This window comes from Marmota flaviventris, chromosome 1 (genome assembly GCF_047511675.1).
Source record: "Marmota flaviventris isolate mMarFla1 chromosome 1, mMarFla1.hap1, whole genome shotgun sequence".
Lineage (NCBI taxonomy): Eukaryota > Metazoa > Chordata > Mammalia > Rodentia > Sciuridae > Marmota > Marmota flaviventris.
The window spans coordinates 32,352,944-32,373,948 of NC_092498.1; the positions used below are offsets into that span (position 1 = coordinate 32,352,944).

Consider the following 21,005-nt stretch of genomic DNA (forward strand, 5'->3'; position numbering starts at 1 on the left):
CTATTGGGCTAGGGAAGTAAAGCCGTAGGGAAATTTTCCTGTTCAAAATTAAAAAATGCAATAATGCTTATGTGATATTTCTGATTAAGATACCTCTAAAAGAAAGATATTCTTAATTTGGGTGTTTGCTTTAAATGTCCTTGCCTGTCTTTATCATAGATGCCATACATTCTAATTGTGATACATTTCAATGTTATAACCAGGAAGGTAAAAACTATAAAAATGCCCTCTCACACCCTTATTGCCGTCCTACTAATGCCACTACCTAGAATACAAGCTCTTAATAGTCTCTACAGATTTTCATATTCTATGCATATGCAACATATATTTGTACACATAAATACACACACACACCATGCTCTTCTTTAAATAATGTGATTCACACTTTTTTCACTTAGACTATATCTTGAACCTGTTTACATGACACCACATTTTAAGGTTACAGAGCTTTCTATTGTCCCAATCACAATTTATTTACCATAACCTTGAACTCATCCTGACCAAACAAGAACCCCTGATTGTTCCCTTACAATCTGACCCTCTCTCAGCATTCTTCTTCCCATGAATGACATTACATCTACACTTATGCAGATGACAGAAATCTAGAAATCATCCCTGACATCTCATCACTCTTCCTCAAATTCAATCCAATACCCTCTTTCATCCATTTTTACACTTCAAAATGTCCCTCTTATCTTCATTTCCTTATTTCCACTAGAACCCACAATGTCATGGTCTCTATCCTGGGTTACTGTAGTCTAGGCTGGTAGTGCATCTATTTGGGCTCCTCCAACCTCTTCACAAAGCAGCTGAAGTACTCCTTTTGAAATGCAAATCTGATCTTGTCCTGCTTACAGCCCTCTGGAAGACTTCCCTGTTGGCCTTAGTATAAAGATGAAACCCTTTATGGTCTCCTAGGTCCCACAAGACTTGTTCTTGACCCCAGCTCTAGCCTCATTCATAGGGCACTCGCCCCTCTTTCTGCTCCAACATCTCTAAACTTTCTTCAGCAATTTCTTTTTGACATGCTCTACCTGCCCCAGGGCCTCTTGCAGACCTCTTCTTTTTTGCCTTCCCCACTGTACCTCACTAGCATTTATTCATCCTTCACAACTCCTCTACTTCTTGGAAAAACCTAACTCTCCCCTTCCCCAACCAAATGCAACCGAATCTTCTACTTAGATGTTCTAATAATGTTTATAGCACTTATCATACTTCTAACGGCATGTTTACCTGTGTAATAATTTGATGATTCATCACAAAGATTAATTTGAAAAAGCAACTTGATTAATCTTTGTCAATTCCACTAGTGTAAGAAGCTCTGTGATGGGTGGAATTGTGTATTTCCCAGCTTCTAACACGGGGTCTCAAAAACACTCAGCACTCTCTCCTCCAAAAAATAATAAATAAAAGAATTACTAATTCAAAAATACAACCAAGATTTTTTCCCAGTTTTTCCTTATTTACTATCAATACTGCAATAAACATCCTTATCTCTATCTTTGAACTCTTTCATCAATATATCTGTAAGCTGAACTTTTAGAAGAAAAATGGCTAAACACAAAATACTGTACATTTCAGATTTCTGATATGAACATGTAGCAACCTGCTCTGTTTTCACTCCTGCGGTACTGGTCTTTGATTAGAATCAACTATGTACCTACAGAAAATGAAAGATGTTAAAGGTGCTACATTGATTAACTATTTCATAAGAGAGAAAAGCCGATGTCACCTTACCACAGAGGGAGAAACGCTAATTTGCTAAGAAGGAAAAACAAAAAAACGTGGGGCTAATTTTTTTTCTTTTCTTTTCCATTCTGAGGTAAAAGAGCAACTATATTTCTATACCTACTGCTAAAAAAAATAGGGAACTAAACTATTTCACTTTAACTGCTATGGAAAATTAACTGTGATCTCTTCTTTCAAATTCACAGTGAACCCCAAATCTCCATAATAATCAAAGTGGTGACCAGATGAATGAGTGAAAAGCTAAAGAATGGGAAAGAATTTACACTGAAGCTGCCTAACCCCTAAACATTTTTTGAAATGAGCGGCTTCATTTATCAGAAAAGAAAGTCTGTCCTTCTATGTCACAACAGATGCCGTGGCGATTCCCGTGGCACAGGCTGCCAAAGATCTATTCTAAAAATCTGATTAGCCTAAGGTAATTAGATAGAAAGTGAGATGTGCTAAAGATGAGTGATTTTTAAATAATAAAATGGATTTAAATCACTACTGCATAAATATTGTATTAAAATTCTTAGATGAAGATTAAAAAAAAATTTTACCAGAGAGGGATCCAAGAAGAAAAGAGTGTTTTAGGTTTTACCCACATATTAATGTTTCTGAGAATTTAACAGTATTTATGCCATCAAGGAATATTTTGAAACTATTTATTTATTTCCCACGATAACTTTTACAACTTAAACATTATGGATCATTACTTCCCAAGCTCTGGTGCAGGAAACAGCCCTGCATTCAAGGAATTGCAAGTAGCCGCCTGTGGATCAGGTGAATGTTGACAAGCCAGAACCTCACCTTTGAGCATTTCTTTCTCGGAAATATGAGCTCAGCCCAAGAACGCCTGTGGCATCTTCAACAACTGGGAATAAAGCCATCCCTAGTTGCCGTTTGCATTATTACAACCCCTACAACCCCACAAAAGTACATGGCACTTTCACAAAAGACAGAGGGAATAAAAGGGGAGAAAGTTGTTCAACATTTAAAAAAAGAAAAAAAAAAAAAAAAAAAAACACTGCACACAGACAGTGAGCATGTTATTTCTAACCTAACAATTGAAGTGGAGGAGAAAGTTCTGGGTATAAGGAAGGAGTAAAAGCAGCAGATAAAAGTTGGTTAGTGAAGATGAGAATAGTTAGTCTCTCCTTTCTTCACATCTCTCATCAGAGTCCTCCATAGTTTACAAGACTCTCGGGCATAAAAATGGTTTCTATAGTCACAGTGCTACTCGGAAAGGGGGTCCTGGAAGGAAGTCTTGTATCCTCCGCAGATTAAGTTTTAGCAATCACATTTTCAAAGTTAGATCAGATCATCAAAATAAACAATCAATAGGCAGATGGGCAGACATGAAAGAAAAATCTGTTCCAAGACATGTTGGAAACACTAAGAATGTGCCCCCTGAGGTAATCAGAAACCAGCTAATCTGACATGGAGTGAAGTTATTTTGCTATTGAAAAGATAAAACAAAACAAAACAAAAAAAACTGTAGCCATAAGTATTGCAAGGAAATATATCATAAGAGAGGGGGGCAATGACTGAAGGGAGAATTGCCCCACATTTTCCTCTGGGGAAGAAACAGCCAAGGTTTGAGCTGTCCTAAACGAGAGCAGCCAGCATCTTGCCTGCTCCCCTGTACCCCTGGGTGTCCCCAACATCCGCAGCCACTCTGCCTGAAAAGCCTGCTCTGCTCCAACAGACAGCAAGAAATAATAGGAAAGCAGTGACTCCAGGATGCAAGCTAAGAACAGGGCATTTTGCAGGGGAAAAAGAATCTTTCATTTTCTTCTCAGATTTTCATGTTTGAAAATGGAATACAAGAGAGAGGACAGAATGTGTTAAATTACCCTGTCGGCGCTATTTTCAGGTTGTAAGAGATCAACTTGCAACACATAAGACCATTCTTTTTACACAGTTGATGAGAAAAATCAAATAAAATGTTTCTACCACAAGTATCTATGTCAGCTACACTAAAATGTTATCATGGCCTTCAAATAAAATATTCATTGCAAGAAAGGTGACTACTTCTGCAATTGTAAAAGAATAGAACAAGTAAAGTTGATTTTCTTGTTGAGCAGCACAAACTGTTAGAAAGGTCTCAAGTTGAAATCTATCTGTACCTTTCACCCACTGATGCTGGTTCTGCTTTTCCAAGCAAACAGAAGGGAGTTCATGTCTACTTTTACTCTGCTCAAGCTAAACACTTCCAGACCCTCTGAGAATACCTCCTATGACAGAATTGCCAGACCCCTCACCATCCCCACAGACTGCTCTGGAAGTTGTCTAATTTGTCAACGTCTCTCTTTAAATGTGACAGCCAAAATGAACACAATACTACAGATGTGGTTGATTAGAGCAAGGTTTACTATTAATTTTTGTGACATATGGACACTATACTATTAATATAGCCTAACTCTGACATATATATATATATACATATATATGTATATATATATGTGTGTGTGTGTGTATTTTTTTAACTATATCATGACATGACACTGGTTCATATTAGCCTTTTTTCCCCTAAAGAACTGCCACATACTAAGTCATCTCCTTTCTTCCACACCAATGAATTACGATGCATTTGCTGCTATAAAATATCTTTTTGCTTTCAGCATAGCATTGCACCATATTTGAATGGTGTTTAACTCTAAATTCTGTTATCTGTTTGCAACAGCTATCCCTTCTCCAGTCATCCATAAATTTTAAAGCAAGCCTCCTAGATCTTTGTCAAAATCATTCATGCAAATGCTAAAAAAAGAAAAAAGAAGAAGAAGAAGAAGACTAAGACCCAGGGCAAAGGTTTGTGACCCTACTAGGGTTACTCCCTTACCAAAACCCAATAACCCACACACCTAGCTAGTACTGGTTTCAGCCTGCCTCCCATTCACCCAGCAATTCTGCTAATTAGTCCTCACACAAGAGCAGCCAGAAGCCTTGACAATTACTTTGCTGAAAGCAAGAATTGCTTATCTTTAAAAACCAAGTGTAAAAGATCTATACATATTAAAATTATAGTTGTATCAAAATATGCATGCACACAGACCAAAGACCAGAAGAAAAGGAATATAAGTGGAAATGTTTATTCTAGTGTCAGGGTGTGGAGATTGTGTGTTGGGGGGGGGGAGTGTTATATGTTGTTTTAAAATTCAATATTGTCTTCAATACTTTACATTATTTGAAAAATCAAAATGTGGTAATTATGTAGAGATAATTTAGCTTAGGAGCAATCTATGTGAAATAGTTTTGAGAGCATTGAGACTCTATCTGTTTCTATCAACCTGAAAACTCCGAGCAGGAAAACAGTCATTTGAAATGACTTGTTGATCCTTAGAAACACTGGCTTTAAAAAAAAATTTTTTTTTAATTAAAAAAAAATATAGTACTTAATGTTTCTAGGGAGACAGACAGAAGAACTGAATCCTAAATTTAGAAAACTGGGATGTTAGATGTGTGTGTCCATTTGTCTATCTGTCTCTTGGAAAGGTTAGGAAAGTATGGAAAGAAAAGAGTCATCACGTTTATATTTCTGTGAAGCTCTGAACTAAAATGCAGCAAAGTGAAAAAATTTCCTTTTCCAGCCCAAGACTCTCTAACAGACACATAAATCCATATCATCTATTCACCTAGAGTTATTTTTACACTAAGAGTAGGAAATAAGATAAATAATAGAATATTCATTTAGGTGTTTATAGAGTTTGGAAGAGTAAATTTTAAGAAAGGAAATTGATTGTAAGTATGTGTGGACAATTAGTAAGAAATAAGAAGGAAGAAACAACCACACAGAGAAAGAGGCAGGCTGATTATTTTGGAGAAAATGTGATCTGTAAACACTGGTCTTATCAGAAACACAAACAATCTGGATATTTGACTTGAGAATTTTTAACAAGACAGGATTTCTTCATTGCTTCAGTATTTTGTTTAGAGGATGATTTTCATCAATGGAAAACCGAGTGTTAGAAACTGGAAACATGTTATCTTTATCTCTTTGGGGTTGTCTCTAATCAGTTTTTTCTGGTACTATTCCTTGCTATTTTCAATGTCTGTGAGACAAGTGAAAATTCTACTCTGCTTAAAAATATAATTTGACTACCATACTAGAAGTTATGCTAAATACATGAGATAAATCAACAGCTGTTAGATTTATGGCAAACTGTTATAAAAATTGATAAAATGAGTATTACAAAGTCCAGTTACTATTTGCCAAATGAAAATTCTACTTTGCTTAGAAATAAGTTTTCCCTACCTTCTTAGAAATTAAGACAAATGCAGGTGGCAAATCACAAGGCTCATAGATCCATACAAACTGCCCTTTTAAAAATGGATAAAATGTCCAAATAGAAAGTCCAGTAATTATTTGACATAGGAAAATTTTAGTTTCTTTTGAAATGCAATTTCCCACTCCACTAGAACTAAAATACATGAGGTAAATCAACAGCTTCATGATACATGGCAAATTGTTATAACAGAGGTAAAATATCCAAAAAGAAAGTCTGATTATTATTTGACAAGTGAAAAATCCCTCTAGGTTTTCAAATGCAATTTTCCGACCATACTAGAAGTTAAATATAGGTGGTTAATCAACAGCTTGGTACATTCAGGGCAAATTCTTGTAAAAATGGATAAAATGCCCTTATACAAAGTTCAGTTATTATTTGGTAAAGTATATAATGACAACTAACACCTTGTTCACTCTACATTTGACCTTGTAAAAATGGGTAGGAAACCATCAACATCGGGAATAAATATCTGAGAAAATCTAAAAGTCATTTAGATATTAAATATCAAAAGTCTTTAAAGTCCTTATCTACTAATATTTATTGGGCTTTTTTGTTTTTAAATTTGTTTTTAATAACACAAAAATATCTAAAGTATCTACTGATGTTTGTTATTTTTAATATTGTGTTGTTTTAGATAGCAGGAAAGTTTTATCTAAACTAATTATCTATTGATATTGCCTTTTCCCTTAGAAAAATATACTTCTAAGCAAAGTGAAAAAGATTTTTTTTTCAAATGTAGAGGGGAAAAAAACAGGAAATACAACAAAATGACAATTATGTATATGTTAGAATAGTGAAAACAGAAGAAATTCTACTGTTTTCTGGTTTTAAATATTTATATACCAAGGTTGTTCATTAAAATATTTAATTAGAAATTAATATTATTTCATTTAAAGAAAACTCTGAAAATTTAATATTATTTAATATTTAAAGGCTATTTGGAAGGAAAACCCTTGAGGAAAATTAACTTGATCCCATTTTTTAATTTCCAGAAAGTATATATGTAATCATGAAAAATATATATTCTTTAGATACCTATATAAGCATAGAGAAAGTATAAAAAAGCAGATTCTATAATATTTACTGGTATTATTGCAGGGTGAAAAGGTTACAGGTGATCTTGATTTTCTTCTTTATACTTTTCTGGGGTTCTTCCCCTGAATTTTGGACGATGAGTAGAAATCATTTTATTATGTTAAAAATACTAATTACGTTTTTTAAAATTTTACAAAAATAAATCCTGGCTAACATTTTGAAATTAAAACATCAAACTGATTTAAACTTTGAAAGTCTCGGATGGGTTTTTTTAAAATTGAATTTTCCCCATTTTTCAACTACACTACTTTTTAATTCATTTTTTTTTTTTTTTTTTTTTTTAGGAGAACAAAGTCTATCAGTTAACAACTAGGTGAAGTAACTTGGGTTAAAAAACAAACTGCTAAGAATTTGACAGTCGGGCAGTCACCAGAACAGTGCTCTACTAAACATAAGAAATCCTAGAATTATTATGTATTGCAGAAGAGGCTTAGATTAAATTAAAAGTCACTTCTAAAAAGTATTGTGTTCTCCCAACTTCTAGAAAAATGCCTTTCATTATTGGAAATCTGCACTTCATTCATTCAATTGTTCACAATTCCTAATGGTGAACATTTATTTCTAATAAGATGTAAAATCTCAATAAATGGACTAAGTTTACTTCATTCCTAGAAAGGTTCGCTTTTTAAACGGAGTCCCTACCACTTTGTCAAGCACAATGGGTAAAATTCTCATTTATCCTCTAAAATAGGTTGGATCAATGTTACTAAAGTATGTTCAATTTTAGTCTCGAAAGACTAATGTGTTTCATCTGTGTTTCAGAAATATCAATTGTAAACAATTTTATTTTCTCACTTAAACTTCTTTTACTAAGATTAGCAACAGATTGTCAGTTTTCCTAATGCATAACACTTTGGGGCGGTTTAAATGGGAATCTGCACGAAGGCTTTTATTTAGCATTCTTTCTCATCAGCAATTTTCCCCCACTTAAAAAAAAATGTTTATTGGTATACATTCACACAAATATTTGGGGCCGAATCTCGGCAACCCGCTTCAAAGGATTAGATGTGCGGTTACCATAAGCAAACGCATTCATTCACCCTAAAAGATTTAAGAAAATGTAATGTTTGTAGGGAAAGCGAGGTCTCTCTGTAAACCTCCGTAGCTGAGAGCCTCCAAAGCCCGCCAAGCACAGTGGAAGCATCCACAGCTGTTTTCAATTGTTTTTGCTTTCTCAAAATAATGCACTTGGTGGAGCAAACGGTGCTGTTTGCAGCATCTCTAGCCCCCAAACCGGGGTTAACCCTGACCTGAATGCCCTGTTTGGCTCCCGGCATCGCATGATTTCGCTTCCCTGCTCGGTAAAAACCTAAGAAAAATGGGATTTCCACCTCTGAGAAAAGCGTTTAGGAAGAAGGGTGAATTAGGTGTTTTAAATGTCGGGTTTTAGTGTTCTCTCTCACCCAGATTCAAGAAAAAGAGAAAAGATGTTATTTGTATAGGGGGACGCGGTTTGACACCTATTTCCTTTGGCTCCTATCTAGGCCAAGGGGCCCCAATAACGGGGTAACATCCCCCCAAAATGGGCAGCGACCCCCAGGTCTTTGCTACAAGATCGAGAGAGGTCCAACTAGGGGGCTGGGGTGGGGGGTGTCAGAGGGTGCTGGGAATGGAAACTGGAGCTGAAATTTCTGCGCCCGCTGGTCAGGGAGGGGCCAGTGGGGGTTCAGAGAAAAAGAAAAGGCCAGGGGTCAATCCTGGAGAGGGACCCACAGTCCCCAAAAGTAGGGTACAGGGCATTCTGAAAGAGGGATACAATGGGGGCATCAAGAGGGGCTGAAGCCCAAAGGGCGAGCCCCGGTACCCGAACCCGAGTGGGGGAGGGGGAGGCGGCGGCCTGTTTGGCCCAGGACCTCCACATCGCGCGCAGGCCACTAACCTGTCAGCAAGAATGTGCCAGTGGTCGCGGGGCTCATCCTGCGTGTCCCCCGACCCTGTCCAGTCCAAGCACAGGGGTCTCCCAGCTCCCACCACCGGGGCAAAAGCATTCTTGGCCTGGCTAGGCCGGCCGTCCTCGATTCTCCCCTCCCCTCCCTTTCTTCTTTCCTCCCAGCTTGGCCAGTTCAGCCTCAGCATCCAGCACCCCCTCCCTAATCCCCTACTCCCTCTAGCGGCGGGCCACTGAAGCGTGGCCATCGCCCCCCTCCCCCATCCCCCATCCCTCCCGCCCCCGCACCCCCCTCCGCCCCCCAGCCCGCAGAGCACGCTGGGATTTGGCGCCCCCCTCCTCTGTTCAGCCTATATAAGGCAGGCGGTCTGGGCTCCGGGTACACGCGCTTCAACTTCGGTTGGTGTGTGTCGAAGAAACCTGACTGCGACCTGAGGAGAACATCGGAGAGGGTCCACTGAGCCTCTCGAGAGGTCCGCTGAGCGGGCTCGCGTCCGGAGCCACTCCGGGCTGCGGAGCACCCAGTGGAGCCCACGCCTGGCCAGGTGTGGGACCCCTTCCTTCCTGTCTTCGCAGAGGAGTCCTCGCGTGGTGAGTATGCGGTGAGGATGTTTTTTATTTTTAAGATCACATTCATTCCCCGTTTTTATCGGGAGCTGCGGGAGATGGAGTAGCGCCCCAGAATGTCTCCACGCAAACCTTGCCACGCCTTCACTGGCAGAACCCCAAAACTGACTGGGGGAAACCAAGCCTTCAGGGCTCTGGTTTCCAGGACCCAAGTCCAGATACGGTCTGTAGACAGACATGAGCTGCAGACAGGAATGAGCTGCAGACGCACATGAGCTACAGACTAATTTGCAGATAGCTCTACAAATGCTACAAAGTGCTATGTGCTAAAACTAATTGACGCTTCCATGCGCTACAAACTGATAAGCGCTTCAGTTGCGCTACAAACTTGCGCTTCATGCGCTACAAACTGATGGGCGCTTCATGCGCTACAAACTGAGGGGCGCTTCACGCGCTAGAAACTGATGGGCGCTTCATGCGCTAAGGACTGGCGCTTCATGCGCTGGAAACTGATGGGCGCTTCATGCGCTAGAAACTGATGGGCGCTTCATGCGCTAAGGACTGCCGCTTCATGCGCTACAAACTGGCGCTTCATGCGCTAGAAACTGATGGGCGCTTCTCGCGCTACGGACTGGCGCTTACATGCGCTACAGACCTGTAAAAACTGCAGCGATATCTGAGCTGCAGACTAAAGATTAGCTTGCGCTTTAAATGCGCTTCAAATTCTGAGCTGAAGACTAGCTTTTCAAAAGCGCTACAAAAATGATATTAGCTATACAATAGCGCTTCAATGCGCTATAAGGCACATGAACTGCGGAACAATTTACACCTAAAAGGCTTGCAAAGTGGAAACTGCTGCAGAGGTACATGAGCTGCAGGCTGTTTGGCGCTACAGATAAACCAGGTATAGAAGGAAAAGGGCTGCAGAGTACAATTACTCTGCTTCTTAGATGGGGACCCCACCCTTTCACCTTTTCGAATGGCTCCCACTGTATTTCTTTGCAGGATGGCTCTGTGCATGATGGTTCTGTTAGACAAAATGGAGCCTTGGGCAAAAAAAATTAGTGTTTAACATTCTACCCACACCATTCCTGCTATGGCAGTGGAGTGGAAGGGCGCTGACTTTTGGGGATGGCAGATTAGGCTGCCTAGTTATGTTGATTGAAGTGGCTGTGTAGTTGTCGTGGTGGCGCGAATCGGTGTCCAGCAACAGTTTGTGGAAACTGTCGGTTTGCTGAGTTGGGGGGGGGGGGGGCTGGATCTGGGGTGATTGCTCTTGCTGCATGAGATGAATCTGGCTGTTGGAGGTTGGTGGGAGGGGTTTGGGGGCGGGATCTTGGGAGTGGCGTGCAGACACTCTGCAGCCCTGTAGCAGCCAGTCTCTGGCCTGCCCCGCCCATCCTAACGCGCCTTCTCTGCAGTATCTGCTCAGAACGCGCTTAGCGCCTCCCTTCCTCCCTCCCAGCGCCTACTCAGAGCGCGCCTCCCCTGCAGCGCGCCTCCCCAGAGCGCGCCTCCCCAGGCCCCGCCTCTCCAGCGCTGACTCTTGGAGCCAGCCTGCCCAGACCCCGCCCCTCCCTGAGCCCCCTCCTCTGAGGTGGCCTGCCCAGACCCCGCCCCTCACTGAACCCCTCCTCTGAGGTGGCAGCCCAGATCCCTCCCCTCACTGAGGCCCCTCCTCTGAGGTGGCCTGCCCAGACCCCTCCCCTCCCTGAGGCCCCTCCTCTGAGGTGGCCTGCCCAGACCCCGCCTCTCTCTGAGGCCCCTCCTCTGAGGTGGCCTGCCCAGACCTCACCTCTCCCTGAGGCCCCTCCTCTGAGGTGGCCTGCCCAGACCCCGCCTCTCCAAAGCTTGGCTCCACCCTGAGACTGCCTCCTCTGAGCTGGCCTTACAGCCCCGCCTTCAGCAGAGCCTTCCTGCGCTTGCGCAGTGTGAGCCCCCGTCCCTCCCATTAGGCCTTGTCCTATGCGCCTGCGCGCCTTCATTGCCTGAGCCTGGCTGCACAGACCCGCCCCCCTGCGGTTTCTCTGCTGCGCGGTTTTGCTTTTTGTCCACTAGTATCTAATAAGTACAAGAATAATAAATAAGAACAATTAACAACAATTATACCTGGCATTTGCAAACACTTTTTATAAGTGTTTTGCATATATTAAATAACAATCTTACAATTTAAACTGATATTTATGATGGGAATGTCTAAGCTGACTTGGCTGTGCACACTCTAAAGGCAATTTAGCCAAATGTTTTTATTATAAATTAAAAAAATAAAATTAAAAAGTATTTTCACATTACCTTTTTTTTAAAAGACACTAGTGGACCTACTGGAATTGAATGCTTTGGTGAATACAAAACAAGGAACAATTTGGGCGGTGTTTGTTTCATAGGAGTTTTAAGTGGCACATTGGTGCTGCTGGTTTGGCCTTTGAGCAAGGATGAAGTGTGTGTGTGTCTATGAAACTGGGGTTTATTTTCCCCATTGGAAACTAAGGGATTAGCCCTGGCTAACCTGCCTACATACAATAAATTATGCCTGGCACGTGGTAGGCATTCATTAACATGTGTTAAATGACCAGAGTAAATTGGTTTATTTGTCTTCTTGCTTAGTATTGCAGGTCTTTTCTGTTTTCTTATTCTGCTTTGGTGCTTTGTTGTCCTGGGTTGTACCTTCACATATCTAAGAGTTTCTTTAAAAAAAAATGCATTTTTGAACATTAATAATGTAAGCTGTAATTATAAAGACACTAAATTAATTTAAATTATTCCAAATAATTAGCTTTTTTCATAAAAAGCTAATTATTTAATATTCCAAGTAATTGGCTTTTTTCATAAAAAGCTAATTATTTGTTATCCCAAGTAATTGGCTTTTTTCATAAAAAGCTAATTATTTGTTATCCCAAGTAATTGGCTTTTTTCATAAAAAGCCAATTATTTGTTATCCTAAGTAATTAGTTTTTTTCATAAAAAACTAATTATTTAAATTTTGGGCAAATAGGTTATTAATGCTATACATTGACATTTAAAATTTGTGTAATGAAACATAAAATAGTTACAAAATATAGACTGTTTCAACTGGCATAATTAAACATCTGTATTACTTATTGCCAGTCAAATGTACCATGTAAAAATATTCTAATTAATGAAGAAATTAAAAACCTGGTTCTCTATATTACAAACTATGAGCCAGGAGTTTTTTTAAGGGGAGAAATGGAAGTTTTTTGGCTTCCAAAAGTCTATCACCCCCCCCCAATTCCCTGGCCCCTTAAAAATATACAATCTATGGAAAATATGTGCATATAATTACAGCTTTAAGTCTGTTGCTTCTTTGGGAATTCTGTGTCTGCATATTAAAGAGGTTCAAAACATTGGTTTTAAAAAGGTGCATATTAATAGAACTTGAATTTTACAAGTGATGCACATAATACTTTAAAAAATTGGACATTTTGAAAATTTAAAACAATTAAGAGTTGCTTAATGGTGTTTCATTTACTAATGGGATGTATATGTATGGGGGTTTTGTTGTTGTTGTTGTTGTTTGGCTACTCTTGCTCTTTGGTGGATTTGGGGAATAAGTTTCTAGAAGTCATTGTGAAAAGTTGATAATTAATCAAATGTACTTAATTACTAAGTAGACTAAAACTGAAGTATTTATTATGACTTCTGTCCCAGGCAGCTTGGCTTTTTGCAGTGTGACCTCTCAGTTTTCAAGAATGGGACCTCTTGACCCCACCTCTCCAATCCAGTCCCTATAAGAGGGACTTTAAGGAGCCAGAGTTTTATTAGTCAAATCAAGTTGAAATGCTCCTTGCATCCTGTGAACTTGCACTGTACCTGGTGCTGTTAAACATTTTTGTAATTTACTTAAATTTAGTATTAACCTGCTTGCCCACTATTCTGTTAACTTTTAATGGGTTAACTACTTTGCTTTGGTCTTAAGAGTCCCACCCCAAAATTGCAAACCCCAGTGGGGGCTTGAGTCCTAACACTGGTAAAGGTCAGAGGTCTTAAACTGGTGACTTTGCAAGCCAAATAAGGCCTCAATTTTATATGGATATATATTAGTGCTATTCAAACAAACAAAATGTAATGTCTGGAGGGGGGCAGAGGAAGGGGCATGCATTCCCCAAATAGATAATTGTAGCCTCTCCCTGTGATCTTAACTCCAGTCTCCTCACTTGTAAATTACCTTTCTGTATAATGAAGGCATTTGAATTTTTAATTCTTGTTGATTTTGTTTCCCTAAACAGTATATTATTTGATGATTTCCCAATGTAATTTCTGTCCCATCATTTTTTTTATAGATGGTAAAATCATCAAACTTCAGCTTAAATATAGCCTACCCCAGTATCTGTTATTGACACGTAGATTAACCTTCCTGACCTGTGTCAAGCTGCACTAGGCCATGCTGTGACTGCCCTGTAGGAAGCCTTGTCTGTTTTGATTAAAATGTGCACACAAGCTAAGTGACACCTTAGTCACCTGACCTTTGTTTATTAGTTGTTTTTTAATGAGACATTAAAATTCTTAATTTAATAAATAAAAATTGTATTATATTGTGCTTTGCATTGCCATTGTTACCTATCCTATTGTTTTTAAAGAGCTGGACATGAGACTGAACATTACAAGTTATGATGTGTTTGTTGTGTCTTCTAATTTTTGTAAGCTTGATAATATATTATCTTGAATGTCAATTATTCATTGTGTTTGTAGCCTAAGTTACTAAAGTAATTAAGTTAAAATTATTAAAATTACACACTAACACTTGTCCCTTAAGGACCTTGCTTGCTCTATTGCCACATCTTGGAGAGGCCATATCAACAGCAAAGAATGCAGGGGAAAATGAGGTGGTATAGGGGATAAGAGGGGTATTAGGAAAGGGGGGGGGCTCATGAGTGATTTATTACCATATCCCCTTTTATCTTATACCCTAGAGGTTGAAATATTAGTTATTTTCCACTTAACTTCTTTAATTAACATTTTTTTAACTTTATGTAATTTATTTAATAACCACTTTTGCTTTGATAGGTCAGAGAGAAACAAGTTATGGTTTAAAAGTTTTGTTTACTTAAAAGTTTTGAACTTTTAAACTACAAAGTGTTTTAAACATTTTTAACTAAATTTAAATATTTTTTGAAAACTTTTATACTGTTTAAAACTTTTCTTAAACTTTAAAAAGTTTAAAACCTTTTTAAAAACTGAACTTTTTTAAAGTTTTGAACTTTTAAAACTTTCAGAACTTCTCGAAGTTGTAAACTTTTCAAGTTAAAAAAGTTAAACTTCTAAAAACTTATTAAACTTTCTAAAGTTTTAAAAACTTTTTAAACTTTCATATACTATATATTAAGTTTTAAACTTCTTATGTATTTAAATTTTCCAGATTTGGGATTTGAAATTATTGAAATTTTAAATGATTAAATCACTCTAAATGCACTTAACACTATTTTTCAGGAAGACACTTTATTATGACTTATTGTGTGATTTATTAACATCACACTCATAATTAGAACATTTAATTCTCTTATACCACCTCCAGACACATCCATTCACCCTACCCCCCTACCCACCCAACTCTACCTTCCACCCTTACCCCCACCTTTCACCCCCTCCCCCCTCCCCCTTCTACCCTCTATCCCCCACCTTCCACTCTCTACCCCCATCCCCCACCTTCTACTCCCAAACCCCCACTCCCTACCCCCTACCTTTTACTCCCTATCCCCCACCTTCCTCTCCCTACCCCAACTCCCTACCCCCTACCTTCTACCCCCTATCCCCCACCTTCCACTCCCTACCCCCCACTCCCTACCCCCCACCTTCTAACTCCTACACCCCCACCTACCAACCCCAACCCCCAGACCCCCCAGCCCTGAGTATAGCTTTGTCTCACCTGAATATTACAAACCTTTGGGGTGGGGCTATGGTGACAAATCTTGATTAAGAACCAGGAATTGCAAACTGATGACCTGAAGGATCAATAAAGTCCTGGAGTTGTTTGACCAACACAGTATTTAAGGGGGGGGGGGGGACAAACAAACAAAAGAATAGCTTTAGTATGTAAATGGGTGCCCAGGTCACTATAGTTGCAGCCTCTCCCTATTTAAACAGAAAGTTACCTTTCTGTTTTCTAATTAATAACCTTATTAGTGCCAACAGACAGTTGTTGAACATTTGCTATGTGGTTTATCTGCATGATATAATTAAATTGAATTTTAATAAATAACTATTATAATTAAGTCATAATTAACTATTATTGGTCATCTTTGGAAAAAAGTCTCATTTTCTAGCCTAGTTCTTGTTAGGAGGCATCAATTAATATTTGTTGAATGACTACGTAATGAGGAAGGAAACTGACATATACATGTTGCTTTAAGTGCCATTTCTGACCCAAAGAGAGTTCTCTTTGGGAAGTTAAATTATGGTCAGAAAAGTAATTAGACAGTCTTGTGTTTTTTGTGGTGGTGGTGGTTGTTTGATTTGATAATCAATTATGTTCTCTGTAGAAGTGGACAGAGGTCATGACAATTGGCATGTGTTCTTTTTCAGAGCTGATAAATGCAGGCATCTCTCTTGTTGTGTGGTTGTTTTAGTTGTTGTTGTTTAATTGGGATATTAGCTGGTTTTCACCTAATTTCTTTAATTGCAAAAGTTATTTTGGAATTGTTTTGCATAATTTATTTGGTATCTATCTTTGCCTAAAAGTTTCTTGCTTCATTCCCTCCATACAAAATTACTTATGTTCTGTGTCTTAGCATTCTTTATAGCCTATAAAGGTGAGCATAGTGATGTTAAAGTTTGCATATTGATGAATCAAAATGAAAAGGTGATTTTTGAGGAAGAAAAGGTCATTTGAGCATCAGAGAAAGAAGAGTGCTTTCATTATTTGTTGTCCTGATTGATGACTTCATTTGCTTTTCTTTTGAGGATGTGTTTTCTTTGTTGGCTAATTATTAATATGAGCAAGTAGATCAGAGAGGTGCATTAAATACTAAACCTTCTTTGCATTATGCCCCTTTAGATATATATGTTGAATGTATACTCTTATCTTCATTTACAGAAATAAGCGGGTTTTGAAAACAAAGAGAAGAAGGGGTGCAAGAGGGGGCCAGGATCCAGGCCTCCACCCCCACAGAAGTGAAGCAACACCTGGGAGGTCTCCTCCCACACCAACCGTCACCCTGGGTCCCGACTGCCCACCGCCTCCCCCTCCCCCTCCCCCCAACAACAACAACAACAACAAGCCCAGCGGCCACAAGAGCCCCTGCGTCCCAAACATGACGGAACGCAGGAGGGATGAGCTCTCCGAAGAGATCAACAACCTGAGAGAGAAGGTCATCAGGCAGTCCGAGGAAAACAACAACCTGCAGAACCAGGTGCAGAAGCTCACAGAGGAGAATACCACTCTCCGTGAGCAAGTGGAACCAGTCCCTGAGGATGATGAAGACGACATTGAGCTCCAAGGTGCTGCAGCGGCTGCTGCCCCACCCGCTCCAATTGAGGAAGAGTGCCCAGAAGACCTGCCAGAGAAGTTTGATGGCAACCCCGACATGCTGGCTCCTTTCATGTCCCAGTGCCAAGTCTTCATGGAAAAAAGCACCAGAGATTTCTCAATTGATCGTGTCCGTGTTTGCTTCGTGACAAGCATGATGACCGGCCGTGCTGCCCGTTGGGCCTCTGCCAAACTGGAGCGATCCCACTACCTGATGCACAACTACCCCGCCTTCATGATGGAAATGAAGCATGTCTTTGAAGACCCTCAGAGACGAGAGGCCGCCAAACGCAAGATCAGACGTCTGCGCCAGGGCATGGGCTCTGTCATCGACTATTCCAACGCTTTCCAGATGATTGCCCAGGACCTGGATTGGAATGAACCTGCCCTGATTGACCAGTACCACGAGGGTCTCAGCGACCACATTCAGGAAGAGCTCTCCCACCTCGAGGCCCCCAAGTCGCTGTCGGCGTTGATCGGCCAGTGCATTCACATTGAGAGAAGGCTGGCCAGAGCTGCTGCTGCTCGCAAGCCACGCTCCCCACCCCGGGCGCTGGTGATGCCTCACGTGTCAAGCCACCACCAGGTAGATCCCACCGAGCCCGTGGGAGGTGCCCGCATGCGCCTGACCCAGGAAGAAAAGGAAAGACGCCGTAAGCTGAACCTCTGCCTCTACTGTGGAAACGGAGGTCACTACGCCGACAACTGTCCTGCCAAGGCCTCAAAGTCTTCACCGGCGGGAAACTCCCCGGCCCCGCTGTAGAGGGACCTTCAGCGACCGGGCCGGAATTAATAAGGTCCCCACCAGATGATGCTTCATCTCCACACCTGCAAGTGATGCTCCAGATCCATCTTCCGGGCAGACACACCCTGTTCGTCCGAGCCATGATCGATTCTGGTGCTTCTGGAAACTTCATTGATCACGAATACGTTGCTCAAAATGGAATTCCTATAAGAGTCAAGGACTGGCCAATACTCGTGGAAGCAATTGATGGGCGCCCCATCGCATCGGGCCCAGTTGTCCACGAAACTCACAACCTGATTGTTGACCTGGGAGATCACCGCGAGGTGCTGTCATTTGATGTGACTCAGTCTCCGTTCTTTCCTGTCGTCCTGGGGGTTCGCTGGCTGAGCACACATGACCCCAACATCACTTGGAGCACTCGATCCATCGTCTTCGACTCCGAATACTGCCGATACCACTGCCGGATGTACACTCCAATACCTCCCTCGCTCCCACCACCAGCACCACACCCGTCACTCTACTACCCAGTCGACGGATACAGAGTTTACCAACCAGTGAGGTATTACTACGTCCAGAATGTGTACACTCCAGTTGATGAGCACGTCTACCCAGATCACCGTCTGGTTGACCCCAACATAGAGATGATACCTGGAGCGCACAGCATTCCCAGTGGGCACGTGTACTCCCTGTCTGAACCTGAAATGGCAGCTCTCCGAGATTTCGTGGCGAGAAATGTGAAGGATGGCCTGATTACCCCAACCATTGCACCAAACGGAGCCCAAGTTCTCCAAGTCAAGAGGGGGTGGAAACTGCAAGTTTCTTATGATTGCCGAGCTCCAAACCATTTCACCATCCAGAATCAGTATCCTCGCCTATCTATTCCTAATTTGGAAGACCAAGCACACCTGGCAACCTACACCGAATATATTCCTCAAGTACCTGGATACCAGTCGTACCCCACATACACCACGTACCCGACCTACCCAGTAGGATTTGCGTGGTACCCAGTGGGACGAGATGGTCAAGGAAGATCTCTCTATGTACCTGTTATGATCACTTGGAATCCACATTGGTACCGCCAGCCTCCGGTGCCGCAGTATCCGCCACCGCAGCCGCCGCCGCCGCCGCCGCCGCCACCGCCGCCTCCATCTTACAGTACCATGTGAATTCCTGTCATGTCCCTTCAAGATCTCTTCCCTCAAAGATTATTCCTGTGTAGCTTCTCAATCAGTGACTGTGTGCTAAATTGAGCCACTGTATCTTCAAGCCACATCTTCTCTGAAAGGCTACAGAAGGTCAGGGCCACCCTGAACTGGCACACATCTTAAAGCACCAGAAGACCTTCAAAATAATATTTACCAAGAAATTATCTCAGTTTTTTACCTTGACTGCCAATTAAAAAGTTTACTTTCCAAAGAAGTCTGAAACCTCTGTCACCATCTAAATTAATGGCTGCCAAATTTCTTTACAGAGAAGCTGATGCAAACACAGGAAATGCTGATTTCTTAAGGGAGGGGGAGACAAGGAGGAGGAGGACATGACCCTTCTTGCAGCTTCGGGACTCACTGGAGGACCGAAGCCTTATAAAGGAAGCCACAGTTTTTGGTGCAGTGTTGAAAGGCTTCCGTGATCCTCTTGCTGCACCCTTAGAAACTTCACCATCTTCAAACTCCACTTTCATGGTTCCGTTAATTCTCAAGGAGCAGCAAGTCGACTGGTTCTCCCAGAAGCAGGCAAACACCCCTGCGACATGTAACACCTCAGGCCTGAAAAGAAAGTGCTCTCAGACAGACTCTTGCATGTTAAGAGTGTGCCTTCATATCCTGGTGCAAATCACGTGTACCCAAGAACTCTGGCTTTGACACAACATCTTACCATCATCATGCCAGTAATGGCTCCAGGTGTGTTAGGTGTCTGTGAAATGTTGTGACCACCTCTCAATCATGCGTGAGGGCTAAAGATCAGCAAATCAAAGGACTCCTAAATCCCGTACCCAACTCTTAAAAGAGGCTCTGAGTTAATTGTTACCAACTTGTGCTGGGACTTCAGAAAGAATTCTCACGAATGTTGTTAATTGGCTGGAAAAACACCAGTTGAAGTTTGGGAAGCATCTGTCTACGTCTCTGCCTCCATTTGCATCTGGGCATTCCATCATCAGTCCCCTCATTAGACTGTAGCATTAGGATGATTGGAGAGGGGAAATGATTTTGCACCCAGACCCACACTCCTGTGTATGGGAGGGAAGAGGAATTAGAGCACTGGGCACTGTCTTGAGGATATGGACTTCTTTAATGAGAAGATGACCTGAGGGTAATCACCTCGAAAGAATCAAGCTGCCAATGGATGAAAGGCCTCACAAAGCAACTGACAACACAAGAGTTGTCTTCAATCCAGTGACACCTCTGGTGTCTCCTGGACTCTTTGTGCTAACCTAGGACTGCCTGACTTCTTTAACCTAGTCCCTTGCTACTACCTTGAACCACTTGTCTAACCTCTCTTTCTGTTTAATTCTCTACTACTGCCATTAACCCTGCTACAGGATTTATATTCCAAATTGCCTGAAGAGGAGTCTTAATGGTGAAGTTTCCTTTTCATCAGCCTCATCTTTCATATATTCATTATTATCCCCCACCCCTTATCCTTGCATGTTTAAATACTTAAAACTTCTATCTATAGTAGTGTTCTTTAACAGTGTTTTAAAGTGTTGGCTATGCTTTCAAAAGTTTCCATTGAATGACAAAGTACTATTCAATTCTTATTGTTAAATTAAGTACAAATTTTAAAAAACATAGCGTGAGATATCTCTTTACTGTGAACTTCTTACAATACTGTGAATGAGAGGCTCCTCAGAACTGGAGTATTTATAACAAATCTTCAATTTATTGGACTTTTTAAATTGCACAAAAGAAAAACCTAATTGGCTATTTAGTCTAAAACAACTTTTCCTTATTTTCTTCAATGGAATCAGAAAGCTTGTCAATCACTTGTGTGTTTTAGAGTATTTTTAAAATGGTGCATTTGTGCTTCTGGACTATTGTGAAGCGTTACTTCCGTTTACCTCAAATCTCAATCCATCTTCCATACATTTGAATTCAAATTGCTGTGTGTCAAATTTACAGTTTTCAATTGATCTTCAAGCTGCAGAGTGCCTAGAAATGGGTCATTTTCTGCAGCCCTGGCATGTGCACACGGACATTTGCCACCATTGCAAGC

The 21,005-nt window shown here is 41.0% G+C and overlaps 2 protein-coding genes across 3 annotated transcripts in view; one reads left to right on the forward strand and one right to left on the reverse strand.

Moving 5' to 3' along the window:
- Sgce (sarcoglycan epsilon) overlaps window positions 1–9,160 on the reverse strand; it is a 70,094-nt gene extending 60,934 nt beyond the window's left edge. For both annotated transcript variants that reach the window (XM_027955445.2, XM_027955443.2), the window contains exon 1: window positions 8,992–9,160. In XM_027955445.2, coding sequence (XP_027811246.1) covers window positions 8,992–9,100 — 109 coding nt within the window. In that variant the 5' untranslated portion in view covers window positions 9,101–9,160. The remainder of the gene's footprint in view (window positions 1–8,991) is intronic.
- Window positions 9,161–9,371: 211 nt separating this feature from the next.
- On the forward strand, window positions 9,372–19,798 carry Peg10 (paternally expressed 10). Its single transcript, XM_027955455.2, is given in 3 exon segments — window positions 9,372–9,602; window positions 16,616–17,781; window positions 17,784–19,798. Coding segments are annotated over 3 exon segments (2,346 nt in total). The 5' UTR covers window positions 9,372–9,597; the 3' UTR covers window positions 18,959–19,798.
- The last annotated feature ends 1,207 nt before the right edge of the window (window positions 19,799–21,005 follow it).